General features: G+C 36.6%; 1 protein-coding gene across 3 annotated transcripts in view; it reads left to right on the top strand.

Annotated features, from left to right (window-relative positions):
- Window positions 1–7,191, top strand: part of VEGFC (vascular endothelial growth factor C) — an 80,768-nt gene extending 73,577 nt beyond the window's left edge. For all 3 annotated transcript variants that reach the window (XM_036894296.2, XM_057505068.1, XM_057505069.1), the window contains 3 exons: window positions 3,119–3,225; window positions 3,529–3,862; window positions 6,694–7,191. In XM_036894296.2, the coding sequence (XP_036750191.2) occupies window positions 3,119–3,225; window positions 3,529–3,862; window positions 6,694–6,808 (556 nt within the window). In that variant the 3' untranslated portion in view covers window positions 6,809–7,191. The remainder of the gene's footprint in view (window positions 1–3,118; window positions 3,226–3,528; window positions 3,863–6,693) is intronic.
- The last annotated feature ends 11,587 nt before the right edge of the window (window positions 7,192–18,778 follow it).

The raw sequence follows: 18,778 nt of genomic DNA, 5'->3' as shown, positions 1-18,778 counted from the left end.
TAAAAATCTAATTTTTCTCTTTTTGTGTGAATATAAATGATTGTTGTAAAGCAGTAACCTGTCATGTACAAAAGCCTAGCCACTGTCTGGGTCCTGGACATAAAACATGAGCCACACTCTGTGGTCACCAACTGGCTAGCCAACTACAGGCCTGCCTATTTTTGAGTCGGATGACCGCCAGAACTGGGGCACTGCAGCATGGGATGAGGGCGGGATAAGTCTAGAAGCCTGTGTTCTTCTCTTTTTTTTCTTAATATGCTTGGATACACAAGGTTGACAGAAGTATGGTACGTTGAAACCATGGAAATCTAGTAGTTACTGTATCAGCTCATTGGTTATTTCGATATGTAGTTCAAATTAACAGAATTAGAACAAAGAATCAATAAAGGTAAGTAACAAGTAATTTAGTAAAACTGTCCCTCAACAATACCCACTGGTCTCATTATCTTACCACAGCCATATTTCATTGAGAGGAAAACAAAAACAAGACAATGACAACAAAAGAACATGTGTTGAGGGCATCAGAGTGTTGATGTGACACCAAAATGACTGGCTGGTGCCAGGGAAGGAGGTAGGGCTGCAGAGGGGGAGCATGGGGGACTTTGGGGGAAGTGAGACATTCATTTTATACTATAATGATGGATACATGTCATTAAGTATTTGTCCAAATCCATACAATATACAAAAAAAAGACCCTAATATAAGCTGTGCATTTTAGTTAATAACATACCAATATCAGCTCATCAGGTGTAATCAATGCACCACACTAATGCAAGATGTTAATAACAGAGCCAACTAGGAGAATGGGTAAAGGACTGTATGGGAACTCTTGGTACTCTCTGGTCAGTTTTTCTGTAAACCTAACACTGATTAAAAAAACAAAAGTCTAGTAAAATTTTTTAGAAAATAACCGGTAGATTTGGAATAACAATGTGGACATTTATTAAAAATAATCACCAATGTGATTTGGTTGAACTTGACAAAATCAAAATGAAACTTCACAGTCTTTGAAACGTCACAAATACTTCACAAAATATTGTAGGTAAACCCCAAATATAACCAATTTTCTATAAAATAACTTAAAAGACAATAATGTCTATAGAAAAGTAACACACTATCATAATAGGATGCAAAATTCCTTGATCATCGGGTATTATGGTATTTACACAGGATTGTTTTGTATGTGGTTACATGGACTATTTGAAACCTGTATGAAAAATTATTAACTTATGATATGGTATAGCAAATAATACACAACAATCAAAAACTTGTTAAAAAATCAAAAGTAAATTCAAGGAAATGTCCAATAATAGACTATTTTCACCAAGCTGAAGGACACATGACCATGACCTTTGAAGAAAATTATGAAGGGAGAATGGCATGAGATGAAGGCAGTCGTTGCGATTTGCAAATGATAATGGTGTGGGTGAGAGACCAGGGACAGTCTAGGGAAAGGAATGAATAGAGATGTTCTGAGTCCTTGAGCTGCTATAGAGACTTGTAGATGGTAAAGCTTTAACAAATTCCCAGAGATGGAGGTCAAGGAATAAATGGTTACAAAATGGAGATGTGCTTATACTTCTGTTCAAAAATTCCTTGCTATGAATAGTGACTCTGTGGCATCTTACCACACTGATGGGCAGTGACTGCAATGGTTATGGGCGGGACACGATAATATGGGTGAATGTAGTAACCACATTGTTTTTTCATGTGAAACCTTCATAAGAGTGTACATCAATAATACCTTAATTTAAAAAATTCCTTACTATGATGCTGTAAGAGAAATCAGGCTATTTTTGAAAGAAAGGTGTAACATTGTGTCACCACACTGAGTATGACTGAATTTTTCTCAGCAATGTCCAAAGCTCATGGCCTATCAGTTTACACTCAGTGCACTTGTGAAGACTTCTAATGTTGTTTACAATATTATATTGAGTGTGAAGGATGTAAATAGATACTGGCCTTACATTATTAACATCAGCTGGGAAATGAGATAGTGAGAGGTTTCTGTATATTGTGTAAGGATATGAAAAGCTACCAATCCTTCTAACAAGTAAACATTAACCAGGGACACATTTGGTGGGATATACCCACATTATCTAGCTCTCCCCCTAAAAAGGTCTAGAGGTAATGTTTTCTGATGGCATAGAACACACCTAATTCCAAATGGTAGCGCTTAAATGCCATTTTCCAACAAAAAGAATTAGGGGTCCTGGAAGGAATGGCTGATTCTGGTGTGAAGGAGAACTGGACAAGATGATCCTGTGATATCCATTCACTCCAGAAAGCAGAGAAACAGTCTAAATGAAGGGGTCGTGTTGTACAGACGCCAACAGGAAGGGTCCTAATTAGACAACAGTGGGACATGACTGGAACATCAAAGGAACATTGGTGAACCTGACTGAAGCCCATATGTTTATCATTTTTACTAAGATAAATAAGAAAGATGCGAGGATGGGAGAAGCGGAATGAGGAAGAAAGGGAGGAAGGGAGGGAAGAAAAACAAAAACTCATATTCCTTGATAGTGGAGTGTGAGTATGAATTTTGTATTATTGGATCCTTTACAGTTACGGTGTCTGTGCTTCAGAAATGAGTCAGTGAAGGTACATGTACAAGGATGTTTCCTGTAGAACTGTTTGAAAAGCCAAAAATTGGAAGGAACTTCAATAGCTTAATAAAATAAATTATAGTACATCCACTTTATGGACTAGTCTGCAACCACTAAAAAGAATGGAGAACTTGATGAAATGACATATACACATGTCCATAATATACTGTTTGGTGTAAAAAGGAAATTTCAGAATAATATAAAAGGTTTATCCCATTTTTGCACAAACTAAAACACTATGTGACCATACAAATAGATGGATTTACCTTAAAAAGCTAGAAGTCTGGAGTGAGGTAAGACCCGTATCACTAACAGTGTTCACCTCTGGGATTCAAATTTGACAGCACATGTAGGTGGGGCGGTTTAAGAGGGAACTGTCACATTTCATATACCGTTACATCATTTTGAAGCTTTTTACACACATATACTGATTTTATACTACACGGGGAGAAAAAAGATGATCGCTTCTACCCATTATATTAGTGCTTAACCCGTCTGTCTCTCCAAAGGTGCCAGCCTGCAAACAAGACCTGTCCCACGGGTTACATATGGAATGATCACATCTGCAGGTGCCTGGCTCAGCAAGATCTTATTTTTTCTTCTAGTGCTGGAGATGGTAAGCAGAATGGCATTTTAAAGACTAAATGCCAAGTGTCTCTATTTGAGTAACAAGTATTTTAATATTAAAATCACATGTACAATATTCATATCATCGACTTTGAAATAAGTGACTACAAAATAGTTCATACTTTGCATTGGTATTATTTGGCATTTCTTTGTAAAGGAAGACATGTCCCTGTTTATACACAACCCTTTAATGAAAAACATAAACAGAAAAACACTGCAAATGCTTCTAAGTTTCATACCACACCCAGAACCCAGTAAGCTGCCATAAAGATGTCCGCCTGTGTTTGTCTAGACTCTGCAGATGGATTCCCTGACATCTGTGGACCCAGCAAGGAGCTGGATGAAGACACCTGTCAATGTGTCTGCAGAAGGGGACTTCAGCCCTCCAGCTGTGGACCCCACAAAGAACTAGACAGAAACTCATGCCAGTGTGTCTGTAAAAACAAACTTTTCCCCAAGTCATGTGGGGCCAACAGAGAATTTGATGAAAACACATGCCAGTGCATATGTAAACGAACCTGCCCAAGAAATCAACCCCTAAACCCCGGAAAATGTGTCTGTGAATGTACAGAAAATTCACAGAAATGCTTCCTAAAAGGAAAGAAGTTTCAACATCAAACATGCAGGTAAGAAATCTTCATAAATAGTATTCACTTCTGTTATTGGAAATAGTTTCTAAACCAAAAGCAGTTTTCTCAACCAAAATAGCCTTTGCTTGTTAGGAGACTACTAAATTCTGGAAGACAGAATTCTGATATTTTTTAACTGATAAGAACCTTTCATGAGGCTGTGTGTGCTCCCTCAAAAGGCAGGAGAGGTGCCCCCAAATCAGATCTAAGCTCAGAATGCACTCTAAATCCCAGTCCCAGAGGCTAAGGTAGTGGTGCTTAACACAAGTTGGGAGACAGAAGTCGCCTGTGAAGGATTTTCAAAATACATCCAGGCAATGCACAACTGCCCCCCACCAAAAAGTATGATACCATCGGATGAAATTAGGACACCAGTTCTAAGTGCAGAAAATTCTGTGCAAAATTTACATAGCATAGGGTAGGACCATTTATTGTAGGATTATATCTGGAAATAAAAAGTACGCATTTAATAGAATTAGAGAAGTAAATTAGTATGTTGTTAAAGATTATTCAAGACTGATTCCTTAAACCTTGATTTTGCCCCCTTGTTCACCAAGAAAAAATAAATAAAGCTGTTAGACTCACTTTCAGTGGTAATCCCTAAACTTCTTTAATCTGAAAATGAGGTGGTCTACAATTAAGACAGATCTGAGCTTCTGACATTTCTTCCCACGTATGTTCAGCATTGTCCCAGTTCTGCCTTCTCTCTTCCGTGTCCTTGGCATCTGCAACTCTATCTTCCTTTTCCCTCAATTTATAAAATTTCCCCAGTTTCTTCTGTTTTCTTAGCATTTTACTGTGATGCTGAGCATACTTGAGCAACCACGCTCTGTCCTTGTCTTCCGAGTTTTCCGACGCTAGGTGTTTGGCATTTGTGTTCACCTCTCATCTCTCATTTATTCAACCTCCTGCATCTGGGTAATGCCCACAAACTCATGATAAAGTTCAGTGTAAGGTATCAGCAGGCTCTTAATCGCCAAATCCAGTGGACAAGGTGGTCTCCACGGGTCCGGTCCTTCCTCTGTTTTTTTTTAAGTGCTCCTCTTTTTTTTGGCTGTACTCGCCTGGTTGTTCTTTTGGTTTTCAGACATTTGTTCTTCCTCACCTTCACGGGGTCCTCTTTTTCAGCCCACTCTGTAAGGATGGTGATAAGACCTTTTCAACAAGACTAGTATTCCCCTGACTTAAAACTTACATTTCATTTATTTACAATTTTGTATTTGCATTAATGTTCATCATTATTTTTTTCTCACTAAAGGTGTTCATCTTTTTGATTCTCTAGAGTTTTGTGTTCCCCTTTTATTTTATATTTCTGATGATCCATCCACACTAATATTTTAGCTACGTTGTAAGAAAACTTCAGTGACTCAAGTATCTCGCTGATGAAAATATTTTTTCTTCCATTATTGTTTCAGAATAACTTACAGGGATCCTTTTGTTTCCTCTTTAAATTATTTTCAGCAATAACTATATTCCAATTTTACTTGCATGTCCCTAATTACAAGAAAGATATTTTGAAAGTACAAAATAATATATAGATACTAAACTGTATTAAATATTACTAAACCATTTTTAAATTGAATACCTCTGGATGAACCTTGTATATACTGAAAAACCTGAAATGTTTATATTTATATAAGACTAACCAGTCATCATAATTTTCTACAGAATTCTTATTATTAACTTAGTAGTAGCGGTTCCTATAATTTATATCTAATAGTATATATCATTTCATGAAGACTTTCCATTTACTGAAACTCTGCCTATGTTCATTTTTCTAAGTGTACATATTCTAGGCTTTATGCATATATTGAAGCAAAAAAAAGAGGTTAATACTTTGAAAAAATATGTACTCCTCATTTTCTCTTAATATTTATTCCCAAAGTGTAGGAGGCAAAATACACATTCTTTGGTTCAGTGCCTTAATCAGCAACTTCCACTGATCAATGAGAATTGTATCTTCTTTGTACAGGAATACCAGTGGTCATAACAATGCATTTGTATTTAGAAGTAAAAAACTAATGTTTTAACTAGATGAGCTTTCTTTTCTAGAGGACAAGAAATGGAGTTCCAAAATTATATTTGGAGCCCCTCTGTAGTGCTCTTTTGATTGCCACTCCAGGTCACCTTGCATTTCTCCTGGACACCCATTCACACATTAGGCACTCATACTCCAAACCCCTCAAAGGGGGCTCTGGTTCATGGGGGCAACAGGGGCTGCCGGCATTATTGGCTGCTTCATCTTTTGACCGTTCACCACTACTAGAAAATGAAGTCCAGGGTGGGAGGAGAGGGAGCCCCACGGTGAGCACTGTCCCCCTCCTCCCTTTCCCCAGACCCCATTTTTTTCACATGGAGCCCAGCAGAGAGACAAGAGCAAGGGTGGGCTCTTCACTGAGGACCGCAGTCCTGCCAAACAGCTGGGCTTCACCACCACAAAGTGTGGGTTCTGTACAGGTCCCAGACTGTGAATTCTGCCATGTGCTGCGAACACACTAAACTGGCAGACCTTAAACATTCACTTTTCAAATCTGTTTTGTTACTTTTATCCCCAAAGCAGACAGCACTTCAAAAGAACTAATGCTTATAAGCATCTCTTTCTCCCATTTGCTATAAAGCAAGCTAGACTTAAGGTTTTTCTATTGCTCCTAAATTTTGTAATTCTAAGCACAAACTTCAACAATATATAAACCTAAGAGCAATTTTATGATAAAATGAGTAGCTCTGTTCTAGGTTTAAATTTAGAATATCACATATTTGCATTTGTAGTATAATAAATGTACACTGCCTTGGTCTTTAACAAAGTGTATTCCTCTTCATTTTCCTAGTTGTTACAGAAGACCGTGTACAAACCGACTGAAGCATTGTGAGCAGGGACTTTCATTTAGTGAAGAAGTATGTCGCTGTGTCCCCTCATACTGGAAAAGACCACATATGAACTAAGACTGTACTATTTTCCAGCTCGTCATTTTTCTGTCATGGAGAACTGTTGCCACTGTTTAGAACTGTCTATGCGCAGAGAGGCCTTTGTGGGACCACGGTAACAAAGACAAGGGGCAGTGCCTCCTGAGCCACGTGGGTGACTTTACAGATACGGACTGAGGCTCCTCTGCCAAAGACCTCTTTTAAAGACTGGTTTTCTGCCAATGACCTTACAATCGAGGTGTTTCTCTTCTGATTTAAAAAGAAATAATGACTATATAATTTATTTCCACTAAAAATATTGTTTCTTCATTCATTTTTATAGCAATAACAATTGGTAAAGCTCACTGTGATCAATATTTTTGTATCATGCAAAATATGTCTAAAATAAAATGAAAGTTGTATTACAAGCTGGTAAGTTCAGTCCATACCATCTTATACTATAAGCAAAACCTGGTTTTATGAAAACATTGATATCCTCCTGTCCTTATGCTCTAACAAGATGTCAGATTTTGACTGTTATGAAAATGTGTGATTCTGTACAAGAAAGTTTCACAGGGACAACAGTTGCTATTATCTTTTACTTAAACTCATCTCTTAATTATTTAATGATTATAAATATTTCAGCACACGATGCTTTCATTTTATAGCCAAATGAAACAATATAGAACTTATCATCTTATCAGATAGTCTGCTTAGCATGTCCATGTGACTAAAAGTTATTCAGTGTACTGGGGGATTCAGACTCTTGGTATAATATCCCTCAGAATGTATTAAAATGGCTTTAAAATATTTTACTCAGAAAGAATCTTGTAAATATTTAACTTCCGACCAGCTAAAATATTTTTGTTAGCTGCAGTGTTTCTATCCAACACATATAAAACAAACTGGAAATAACATTTAAATGCTCATATATGTTAAGAAGGAAACATTTCAGTCACACAACTGAAACGCTTGTTTCATTTTTTAAAAGGCATCACTAAAATACTTTTATCTAGGAACAAATTTTTTTTTTTTTTAGGAACAAATATTTTACCTACATAAATGCAACCAAGTAAGTGGTTTGCTTGTTGACAGAGAATTGATTATTTGCTGATATGACATAGCTACTAGCAAATGAAAACAGCTATTGGCAAATACATAAAAACATATAGCCACTAACAAATACATAAAAACAATTAGTCCTGACAAGAAAACAAATTCTATACAGTTACGTAAAGATACGTTTTGTAAGACTGCAAATTTAACATAGCAACTTTTTTTAAGTGGTATCTACTCAGTACAATACAAAATGCCAGTGTCATTATGTTTTGCTATATAAAATAACTTTTTTTCTTTAAAAATATTTGATTAGAAAATAGATTCCTTAAACATTCTGAGTGTTTTCACTACTGACTTAAAAAAAAACAATGTTTATTCAGTTCCAATTATATGCTCGGCATAACTTTAACATGTAGTTCATCAAGAAAGATTTTTCATGTACTGGGGAAAAAAATCATCTTCTGAAATTCTCTCTGGACCATCCTCCTGTTTTTTAGTAAACATAACTCTGAAGCCTTTAGGCAGAAAATACATGCATTGTACATTCTGTGTACCAGCTAAGGTCTAGGTAATTTTCCAACTTAAGGACAGCAAAAACTAATAATAATATTAATAGTGAAACAAAAGAAAAAGATTAATTTAGCAATAGCTACAGTTTCATGAAAAGTTCTCTAACAGAACAAAATTAATGGGTGACTACAAAAGGAAAAAATGCAATAAAAATAAAAAACATCTTTCCACCTCATGGGGAAGTACAATCCCTTGTGCTTAAAATAAAATGGTAACCATCTGTGAAATTTAGCTGAGATTCAACTCAAATCATTTTTCATCACATGTGAATAAAAAATGTAAGCAAATGTACATTTTATATAATCTGTTCTGTCAATCTGGTCAGTCATTTTTAGCTTTGACACATTTGAAATATATTCTTTTTTTAGCTAATTTAGAAAAAAATCCATCCTAAGTTTCAACTGAGCCCCCTAAAACTATATAAAAAATATTAAATATAGCTGATAAAATGCGTGTTAACAGCTTACAAAAATCTAAACTATGTGTTGACAATCAGTTTCTCGGAATACATGGGTAAGCCAAAAAAGATCACTAGATCAAAAATTCCAGTGTGACACATGCCAGTAAAACATGACATTGTCCCTGAAGATGGACTAATTTTGATCAAAAGCGAGAGTGGCGAGGACAAAGACAATGCCTCGCAGAGATACTTCCAAACAATTTTATGGACCATAAAATTCTCATTTCACTACATTATAATAAATGGGATTTCATTGTGCCAGTTAAGATGGACTGGAGATAAAGCTAAACGATTTAGAATATTAGCAAATATGATTCAGCCATGTTCATAAACTCTCCAAGAGTCTCAAGATACCAATCCAGATAAACCTAAAGGATAAAGATTAGAAAACATTGAAAACTTACACCAACAGTTAATATATCCAAATCTTAGGAAATTTATACACAGAATTTTATGTGTAGAAACCTAATGCTGTCTATTCAGTTTAAATGACTCAAGGAAAAAAATGCTTTGGTAAGCAGTTGTATAAGATTTAGTGTCCAGATATTTTTTTGGAAGTGGGTTTTGACATCTGCTAACTGCTTAAGTGCAATTCATTGCATTACTGGAACTTCTAAAACTAACCTCTGTCCTCCCTACACACAGCACTGGAACGGAGGTGTGAGTGTGACAACAGGCGGCACTCGGTGGCGTACCCAGAAGGCACCTCTCTGGGAGGCGGAGGAAGGGCCACTCACTTCCTCCATGCACTCTCGTCCTTCCCAGGGGGTACCCCGCTCCGAGGAAGCTCCACTCAGCGGGCGGGAGAGTTCACACTGCGGCAGCTGCTTCGGCATATTGCCAATCTCTGCAGCTCCTAACGAGGGTAGATTCCCATGTTCATCCACCTGGGAAATGCTGGGGTAAGAGCTCAACAAAGGTTCACACGTGATCTACAGTATTGTGCTGCCCCCAAGATCTGAGCTTATACTCAGATTTTTTCAAAGGATGCTTTTTAGGGGAGTTTACCTTTTGAACTGAAAATGAGAATGACATAAAAATACTATTTCACTCTGCTGCAGTAGAAGAGCAAGTGCTATATAATTTTTATATAGATTTCTAAAATATGAGTCCTGCCTCTAAAGTTATGAAGTTTGTACTAAACTACGTATAGAAAAACAACCACAACAAATTAGCAGATTAATCGGTTACACATAAGGAAGGGCTCAGTGAAATCCCAATGGCAAGTACTTAAAGATATGACACATGTACTTAAGAAAAGCATTTTTTTTAATGAATGAAATGTCAGCCATATAGTTACATTTGTTGAGGTGTAATAATATTCTCAAAAAATTGAGAAACATCCTTTATGAGTATAAATGGGGTCTGATAGTTTGAAAATCTGAAAAAAATTTTTAAGAACTTCAGGGAAGCTCTGTTCTTCAGGTCAGTGACCCCAACAAGAAGAAATATTAATCTTTTATTTCATGTAAGAAATTATAAATGAAAAACTTGTCTCCCTTGTACTGTAATTCTAATTCTACTTAAATTCAAATTAATTTAGATAGCTCAGTGCATTGTTCTTACTGATTTCTTCATATCAAAGGTGGTCACACATGGAGACACTGGGAAATTTCCTTCAACTCTTGGAATAAGCAATTACCTTAAAATCCAAAGCAAGCCACTTTCACAAGGAAGCAAAAATTAAACTCCCCATGCTCTGTTTCCAGACCTTAATGAGATGCACATATACTGTATTTCATCCAGGCAAGACCACTGAACCAGAAATGGACTTGTTACCATCTGGAATTATGATGAGAGGATTTCATTAGTTATTGGGCCTGTACCACTGGGACCTGGCATCTACATCATCTGCAACTATACAGGTCAAAATGCCCGGATGCCGCCATGGACTCACCCACCAGGGATGATTATGTATCAGGCTTGGTGAGACATGACTGTCCACACAGCAATAACTGTTTCGATTGGATAGAAATAATTGTGAGACCCCATTAAAAACGTCTTTTAAATCTACTAAACAATAACTAGCTGGATAAAAAAGAATTTGAAATTATCTCCATGAGAAATACTTAATTTTACAAATAAAAGTTATAAATACTTTTAAGAGGAGAAAAAATGTTTCATGTACATTCAATACACACAACTTTCTATGACTTTATATTTGTGGTGTGTTGTTAAAGTCATGGAATTTTTTCATCATTTTAGGGCAGCTGCACATATTCTTGATCTTATTGAAAATTAATTTTCCTTGCAAACAAATGTATATATTTAAACTCAGTATAAAATTTTGAGATTGTTACACCTCAGCAAATCTATGTGGCTGATATGTTCATTGAGTTAAAAAACTCTTTTCCTCAGTACAGGTGTGTTGTATCTTTAAATAGGTGCCATGGGGATTTCACAGAACCCTTCCTAAAGTGTGACAAATGACTAATGTGCCCATTCTTCATACTGCTATCTCCCATTTTTCAAGGCACTACCTTGTTCTCTCTATCTCCTATGCAGCTTAAACAAAAGCGTTTAGACCCTGGTTGTCTCTCCCCTTGTCCCCAGCCTCTGTCGCTGCCGCCGGTCTATGACGGGAAGGAGAAAGCACGAGGAGTCGGACTGCTGGGGGCCGCCCCAGGCTTTGGACCGATAGACTGATCTCCAATTTAAGACACTGTCTCTTAATTTTGATGATATTTGGAAGCTCATGTTCTTCACAGAGCACACAGTAAATAAAGGATCATAGACTGGCATTTAGAATTGCTAGTAAGAGGGAGGAAGGCAATGAAAAAAAGGTGAAAACAGGAAGGAAGAACAGAAAAAAAAAAGAAAAGGTTCAGAAAGGGAAATGAAAGAGAAAAAGCAGGCACACCAGAATTTTTTTTTTTTAAAAGTAAAGATTTATCATGGCCTGTTGAAACAGGGAGGGAAGGTGTGATAATCTCCTGAACTGCAGAGGAAAAGTTTCTGCCACTTATGAACAAGAATGGCATGAAATTACAATTGTCTGTTGAGTAGCTCTGGAATTGGATTTTGGTATTTACTAAGTAAGTGTGGTAAATACCATGAGAGTTATTTTAAAAAAATCCATTGGAAAAGTCTGAAGTTAAACATGAAAAGATACTTGGCGTGAAACAGCAATCTTTACCTGTGCATATGGACACTCTGAACGCCACATCATTCACGATCATTCACCTAACGGTGAATTGCTTTTGAAAAACGATATAAGGTAACAAATCATTTCCTCATCTCTGGATGTAAAGCACATATTTCTGCATGCAATGTCAGATCACATAAGAATTTCAATGTGATTTTTTTCCTAACAAGTTACACTATTAGTCTGCTCTGTGTGAGAAAATGATGAGCTCTGTTCTCCCTGTCGCCTTTGGGTGTGCTGCCACGATACACCCTACAGGACACAAACTTGATCATATGTGTGGGTGCATACATTCCCTGTGCTCCGGGAATCTAGAGCTTCAATGGGCAGATGCACAGTTCTCTTTAACAATCCAATCTCTTCTTTGCATCTGATACAATTCCAGGGATTTGAGTTAGACCTAGAGCAGGTTTTTAAGAAATTACGTAAGTCCACCTCACTTTTACAAATAAAGTATCTGTAGTTCTGAACTGCCGAAGATTTCTCTTGGGACAGACAGTAGAGAGGCAGAGTGTGTATGGAAACACAAGGCAAATAATGGTTAGTGTAATATTCGTGTCACTCCTATAATGACAATCAGTGTGTGTTCCAGAGTCCTCCTGTGGCACCAGACCTCCTCCACTCCTTACACCAGAGCATCCAGGCTTTATCTGTCCAGATATAGTGGGGGGAAAGGATTCTATTTTTTTCAAATGCACTTTACAAATTCCTTTTTCAAATTACTGCTCTAAAAAATGACCTTTACTGAATTACTGTAACCACCTCTTGCTCTTTGCCAAAGCCACCATCTCCCATAGGTGTGGTCATGGCTGGACTGGAGATGTGCCAAAATCCTTCAGCATTAAAGTGCCTCTCCTTGACCAAGGACCAACGTGTTGCTGACACCAAACAAGGTCACTACGCTCTCATCAGGGAAGGAAGAGTTCTGAACCCTCATGAAAAGTGCCCCTGCCTTAATAACATGTAAAACAGAATGTACAGGAAAACATAAATAGGTTTTAATTCAGGTTCTAAAAAACTTACACTGATTTGACAGCTTTGACTAAAGCACAAACATGGGCTGGGCTGGAACATCCTCTGAGCTGGGTTATAATGAATCCCTCCCCTTCAGCCACAAGGCAGGATTCTTGGACCAAACTCATATGCCGTCATTCTCTCTTCCCTTATGAAGAGCTGTTTTACCAAGGACTTCAAATCTGCAAGTAGAAGCCTTCCTCATCGAGACGTGCCTAACTTTTGTCAGAAGATTGATATGAACTCATCTCATTTTTAAACACTTTGCCCTGTCTTAATTTGGTCAGCTGCCATAACAGAATAACAGACTCAGGAGCTTAAACAATGGAAATTTATTTTCTCACAGTTCTGGAGGTTAGAAGTCCCAGATAACGTGCCATCAGCATCAATTTCTGGTGAGACCTCTTCCTGGCCTGCAGACAACTGCCGTGCCTCCTTTCCCCACATCCTCCCATGTGTGGACAGAACAAGATCGCTGGTGACTCACCTCCTTACGAGGACACCTGCCCTATCAGATCAGAGTCCCACCATTACAACTTCATGTAACCTTAATTACCTCCCCAAAGGCCCTGTTGCCAGATAGTCACATTGGGGGTTAGGGCTTCAACATAAGCATTTGGAAAGGACACAATTCAGTCCATTACAGCCCTTCTCGATGTGCAAATCTTAACTGGCAAGAAAGAGTTGAATAAGAATCAAACATTTTGGTACCAAAGTTAGGAATCCAAGAGAACAGAGTGTCTGAATGGTGTTGGGTGCTGGTACAAGAGAAAAGCACAATAAGATCTGCAGAGTGAATAAGTCAACAACATTCAGGTCATACCTGAAACTCCACCTGAGTTTTTTAATAAAAGCCCAACTGAGTTGTGAGTAAAAATGATAAAATACCTGCATGTGTAAACTAGATTTTGCTCCCAACTTGGGTCTTAAATATATCTGCCTATACAGTTGGTACCTCAAGATGCCTGGTACTGAAATGAGCTTGTATTGAACAACCGCCTGGTGTTCTCACACGTTACCACCACAGTTATCAAACTGGCAGAAGGTACTCGAGAGAGAACTGTGCCAACCTGTAAGTGATTTTCCCAGCAAGAGACAAGCTGATGACCCCCTTCAGCACGGGGATTCCACACAGGTGACCAAGGCTCAAAACCACAATTGTTGAGGCAGAGAAATTCGCCAGTTCCTTGTTTGCTGCTCGCAAAACTGGCAAATATGTTCGTGTTCAGGCTGGTGCTTGATCTACAATAAGCCCTCAGTAATTTTCATAATCTTTGGTAGCCTCAAATGCCAAAGCCTCTGACTAACTGAATTGAAGTGTCCACAAATTCAGCCTCATATACAAATTTCAACAAAGTTTTGAGAGAGCAAAAACTTGAGAAAATGTCAGTATTCAGCCAAGTACCACATTTTAGAATCTGAGTTTATCATCACTTGTCATTATATAAAACAATGCTGTAATACATTTTGGAATTCAATCATACTTTTTGTCAAATTAGGTCATGAAACTTTGCGCTTTAATATATCAATTCCAACTTTGTCCTTTAATATGTAAAAAGACACACAAATTTTGGTGGCTGGTAGCTATGAAAAATCAAGATAAATATTCCCTGAATGGGGAGAAGGGGGATTTTAACTTAATTTTTTAAAAAAACATTTTTGTAAAAAATGCAGATAGGAAGAAAAAGGAAACAAATGTGCAAAATAATTTTAAAACATCTGAACATTAATGACAGTAGGTTGGAAATATACTTTGTATTCAAATTTCTACTTGAGTAGGAATTTCTCATATAATTTTTGTAGGAACTTTTTTCATTTCTAAGAAAATGCATTTTACTTATAAACCTTAAAAATTCAGTTTAAATCACCACTTTCAAACATGAACTATGAGAGAATTCTTACTGCATTTTTTAAAGGCAACATGATCTGGAAAATATCACTTGAGCAATGCATAATATTCCTGTGCTCTAAACCGAACAAAGGAGGCAACATTACATCCTTAATATATAATTTGAAGATTAGATGTAAGCATTAAACAGCTGTTCAAGAAAAAAATGCCATAACTCAGAAATAGTTATGTTGAGAATTCTCATCCATTTCTAGCAGGTATGAATTCAATTTTCTACTCCTCCCTGCCTCAAAAGAAAATAAATTTATGGAGATCTACTGAAATCCAGAGTACCTCTTGTAAAAGATGAACAACAGAAGGCTCAATCAATATGGTTCAAAGCATAGTTTGTTGAAAAAGGTTAAAGGTTAAAGTGTAGAATTGTGAGAGTTTGGAAGAGGGTAGGTAAGAATTTTAAAATAAAACTACAAAGATCATCAGACCATAGAGTGTAAAAAATCTAATAGGCAAATTAGAACAACACTCTACTGTTAATAAAAAATAAGGACCATCCTCCACCTACTACAAATCCCAAGAAAGCCTAAATGTTGTTAACAAAATTCAACTTTTAGGTGATACTTTTATTACTCTAACAATACGAACCTCTTCCATAATGACTTACTCTGCACACATTAGGGAAACGCGCTGGTCTTGAAATAACACACTCGTCCATACTAATTTTGATTAGGCAATGCCAAAAACCTCACCAAAGTCATCAGTGATAACGGAAGTCATTTGATATGGTGGGACAGGACAGTGTGAATCCTGACTCTCCTCAAAAGCTGTAGGAACACTTGCCTTCTTTAAACCTCTATCCCTTAATCCACACTGATATTAATGTTCTTGTACCTGAGTCAGTGCCTCAGTGTACATAAAGGTCATACAGAAGATTCTTCATGTAAAGAATGACCTATAAACATTTACTCAAAACTTCAGGCATTATGTATGTATGCATAGCATAAATTGATATCTATTTCATTTTTCTCCAGATTTGATCACTCTTTTGCATAAATATTAATTCCATTAATCAAATTCCACAGGTCTTTCCATTTAGATCAGTCTGTACTTGCTTTTGGTACATACAAAGTGGGAAGGGAAGAAGGGCAGAAGAGAAAAAAATCAAATTCTAGATTTTGAGGAGCAAATCTTACTTTGCAGGATAGAAGATACTATAGATAACATGAAATAAGAATTCACTTAAAAATGCTATGCTCTATTATTTATCTTCTGTCTCTTTTTAAAAGTAGTATTTCTATAAAAAATGCATGTTTATAGAAAACTTAAAAATGTACATATTCATAAGAAAATTACACTGGCCTGTTTTACTATCCAGACACAATCATACGTTATGTATATTTTTATGACTATTTTCATGGATATACAAAACTGGGATATGATTTATACAGCTGTTTCATGAATTTAGCACTGATTTTTGTGTACACCTTTTTCTTATATTTCTATTTTGCATAACCACATAATTATCAGAGCTGAACAAAAATTTCTTCCTTGATTCTATTATATCTGGTCATTTAACTGGCTTATAATTTTCACCCTGTTACAATGATTATATCTGTAATTCTTTATGCATTTTGTCTGTTTCCTTAGGCTGGTTCCTACTGAAAACTATGGGTTACCAGTATTACTCTTCTAGGGATCTTGATAGCTAGTCCCAGTGTTGCCTGACCCAGGACCGCGGCTGTCGGCCCTCTCGCTGACATTTTGAGAGCTTTAAGTTGCCCTGCAACTTTACTTATATTACCTTTAAAAGAATCTCAGCAAATTTGTAAGTGAAAAAGATAGCTTGATTTAGTTTGTAATTCTTTTGATTAAGAGTGAGGAACCATATGCTTTCATATACTATTAACAAATTATTTCTCTGAGACAATTCTATTCATTCTTTTTCAATTTTTATTGGGTTGCTATAATTAAGAAATTTCATGAGGTTTTTAAACAATAATACTATTTAAATTTTGACTTTCTACTTACCATTTTTTTTAACTTAAAATTTTTTGACATTTAAACATTTTATGGGGTCAAACCATTTTTTTCTATTTCCTAGTTTTCATTCATTTTATGCTTAGCATGCTTCCCTTGCAGTAGTCAGAAGGTGTTTCTACAAGGCACCAGTAAGACTGCAGCTGGGATATGAATGAAATCTCTTTCTTCTCAGTGTGAGCCTGGCAAGTAGTTCATGCCTCTTTTCCTTCCATGGTTCTACAAGAATGGCATTTGATTTTCCTGGTAGGTATATTCTGATGTTCCTTTGACTGGTTCACACTGATGATAATCTCACTAGACATTCTTTGTTCCTAGATTATGAAATTGCTAAAGTAGTAGAATATATAGTATAAGGAAGTAAAACTATCCAGAGGACAAAACAAACTTATAAATAAGAGAATCTATGACATAAAATGTCAATTATTTCATCTTAGAAAAAAATATAAAACACCTAAATGGTTCCTTAATGGTAGCATTGACAATATTTAACTTTTTCAGTTTAACTTTTTCCCAAATTATTTAATTGGCCTAGCAGTATTTTGGAATAATTATTTCCTCTTGTGGGTTTAGTGTGTGTGTGTGTGTGTGTGTGTGTGTGTGTGTGTGTGATGTTACTGTTCTATATATGTGTTGTTATATATTTTCTTTTGTATTTCCTAGTTGCTTCCAAAGCCATCTACTCCTTTTTTATCCATCTGTTTTCGATCCTTCCATTAGTGCTGTAATATTTTAGCTTGAACCATTTTTAATTTTCGGTAGGTACAGCAAGTGCCCCTCATTTCCTTTCTTTGCCTAATTTTCTTAGCTCCTCAAAGTCACAGGGATTCTCTCTTAAAACATACTATCAATCACCCTACTACCTCCCTGACCAGCATCTTCTAGAAATTATAATATCTAAACAATGTATAAAGATGGAGGAAGGGGAGAGTATTAGCCTAATCACCTCAAAATTAGCACCAATTTGGAAGAGGAGGGCTGCCTGTCCCTTGGTGATCTTGTAAGCCAGCTGTCACACTATGGGAGAATTACACTGTGACTTTCTATTTTATTCGGGTCCACCCAACTGCTTTACTTCAGAGTCAAAAGACTGCATCTTAAAGACCAGATTTTTTTTTTATATAACTATTTCAACCTCTGGTTTAGGTAAATTCCTCCCAGATACTATCTATCATGTGTCAGTTTTTGATGGTTTACATAAGAATATTGTCACAGTCAAGAGAAGTGATGGTCTACTAGTGGGGCAGGTGGAATTTTATCCACAAATCCCACTGCTTCTTAAGAATGTGATGTTTATGGAACACAGTTACTGAAAGCAGTCAGATCTTACAATCTGTATTTTCAACATGCTGAGGATGAGCATGCATGAACTTGGAAATGGCCTTTACCACTTCCTGTATGAGAGGGACACTGAGCGATAGTTACAGGACAGACACCAGCACTGTCAGTCACCACCCAGGGAAAGGTTCACAAATCCTTGTGAAGATGTTTTCTACTAAGAACAATCTAAGATTACTTCTTCCTTTTTAATGGCTTCTCTTACACTCAAAAATAATTTGGGTGGGAGGAGAGTTAGAAGGAGAAGGAAAATGGCATCCTCTGAATGAAGTGTTCACAGAACCCCAACTGAGTTTCTTTGCCAAATTACCCATGTTCCTTGGCATTAACTTTGGCAATAACTATGATATGTAGGAGGTGCTTAAATTTCACTTCCCAAAATTAAGGATATTAAAATAATACGGGTCTTTAGACTCTGCTTGTGGTGTAACAGATGATTGAAGATTGAAATCTATTGGAATGGAAGGCTCTTACCACAAACTTCTAGTTGTGGTGGTTAAGATTAAGAAGTTAAAGTGAAGAGAATTAAGCATAATATAA

Source organism: Manis pentadactyla, chromosome 7, assembly GCF_030020395.1.
Source record: "Manis pentadactyla isolate mManPen7 chromosome 7, mManPen7.hap1, whole genome shotgun sequence".
In the NCBI taxonomy this organism is placed as follows: domain Eukaryota; kingdom Metazoa; phylum Chordata; class Mammalia; order Pholidota; family Manidae; genus Manis; species Manis pentadactyla.
This window is presented reverse-complemented; position numbering and strand designations above follow the sequence as displayed.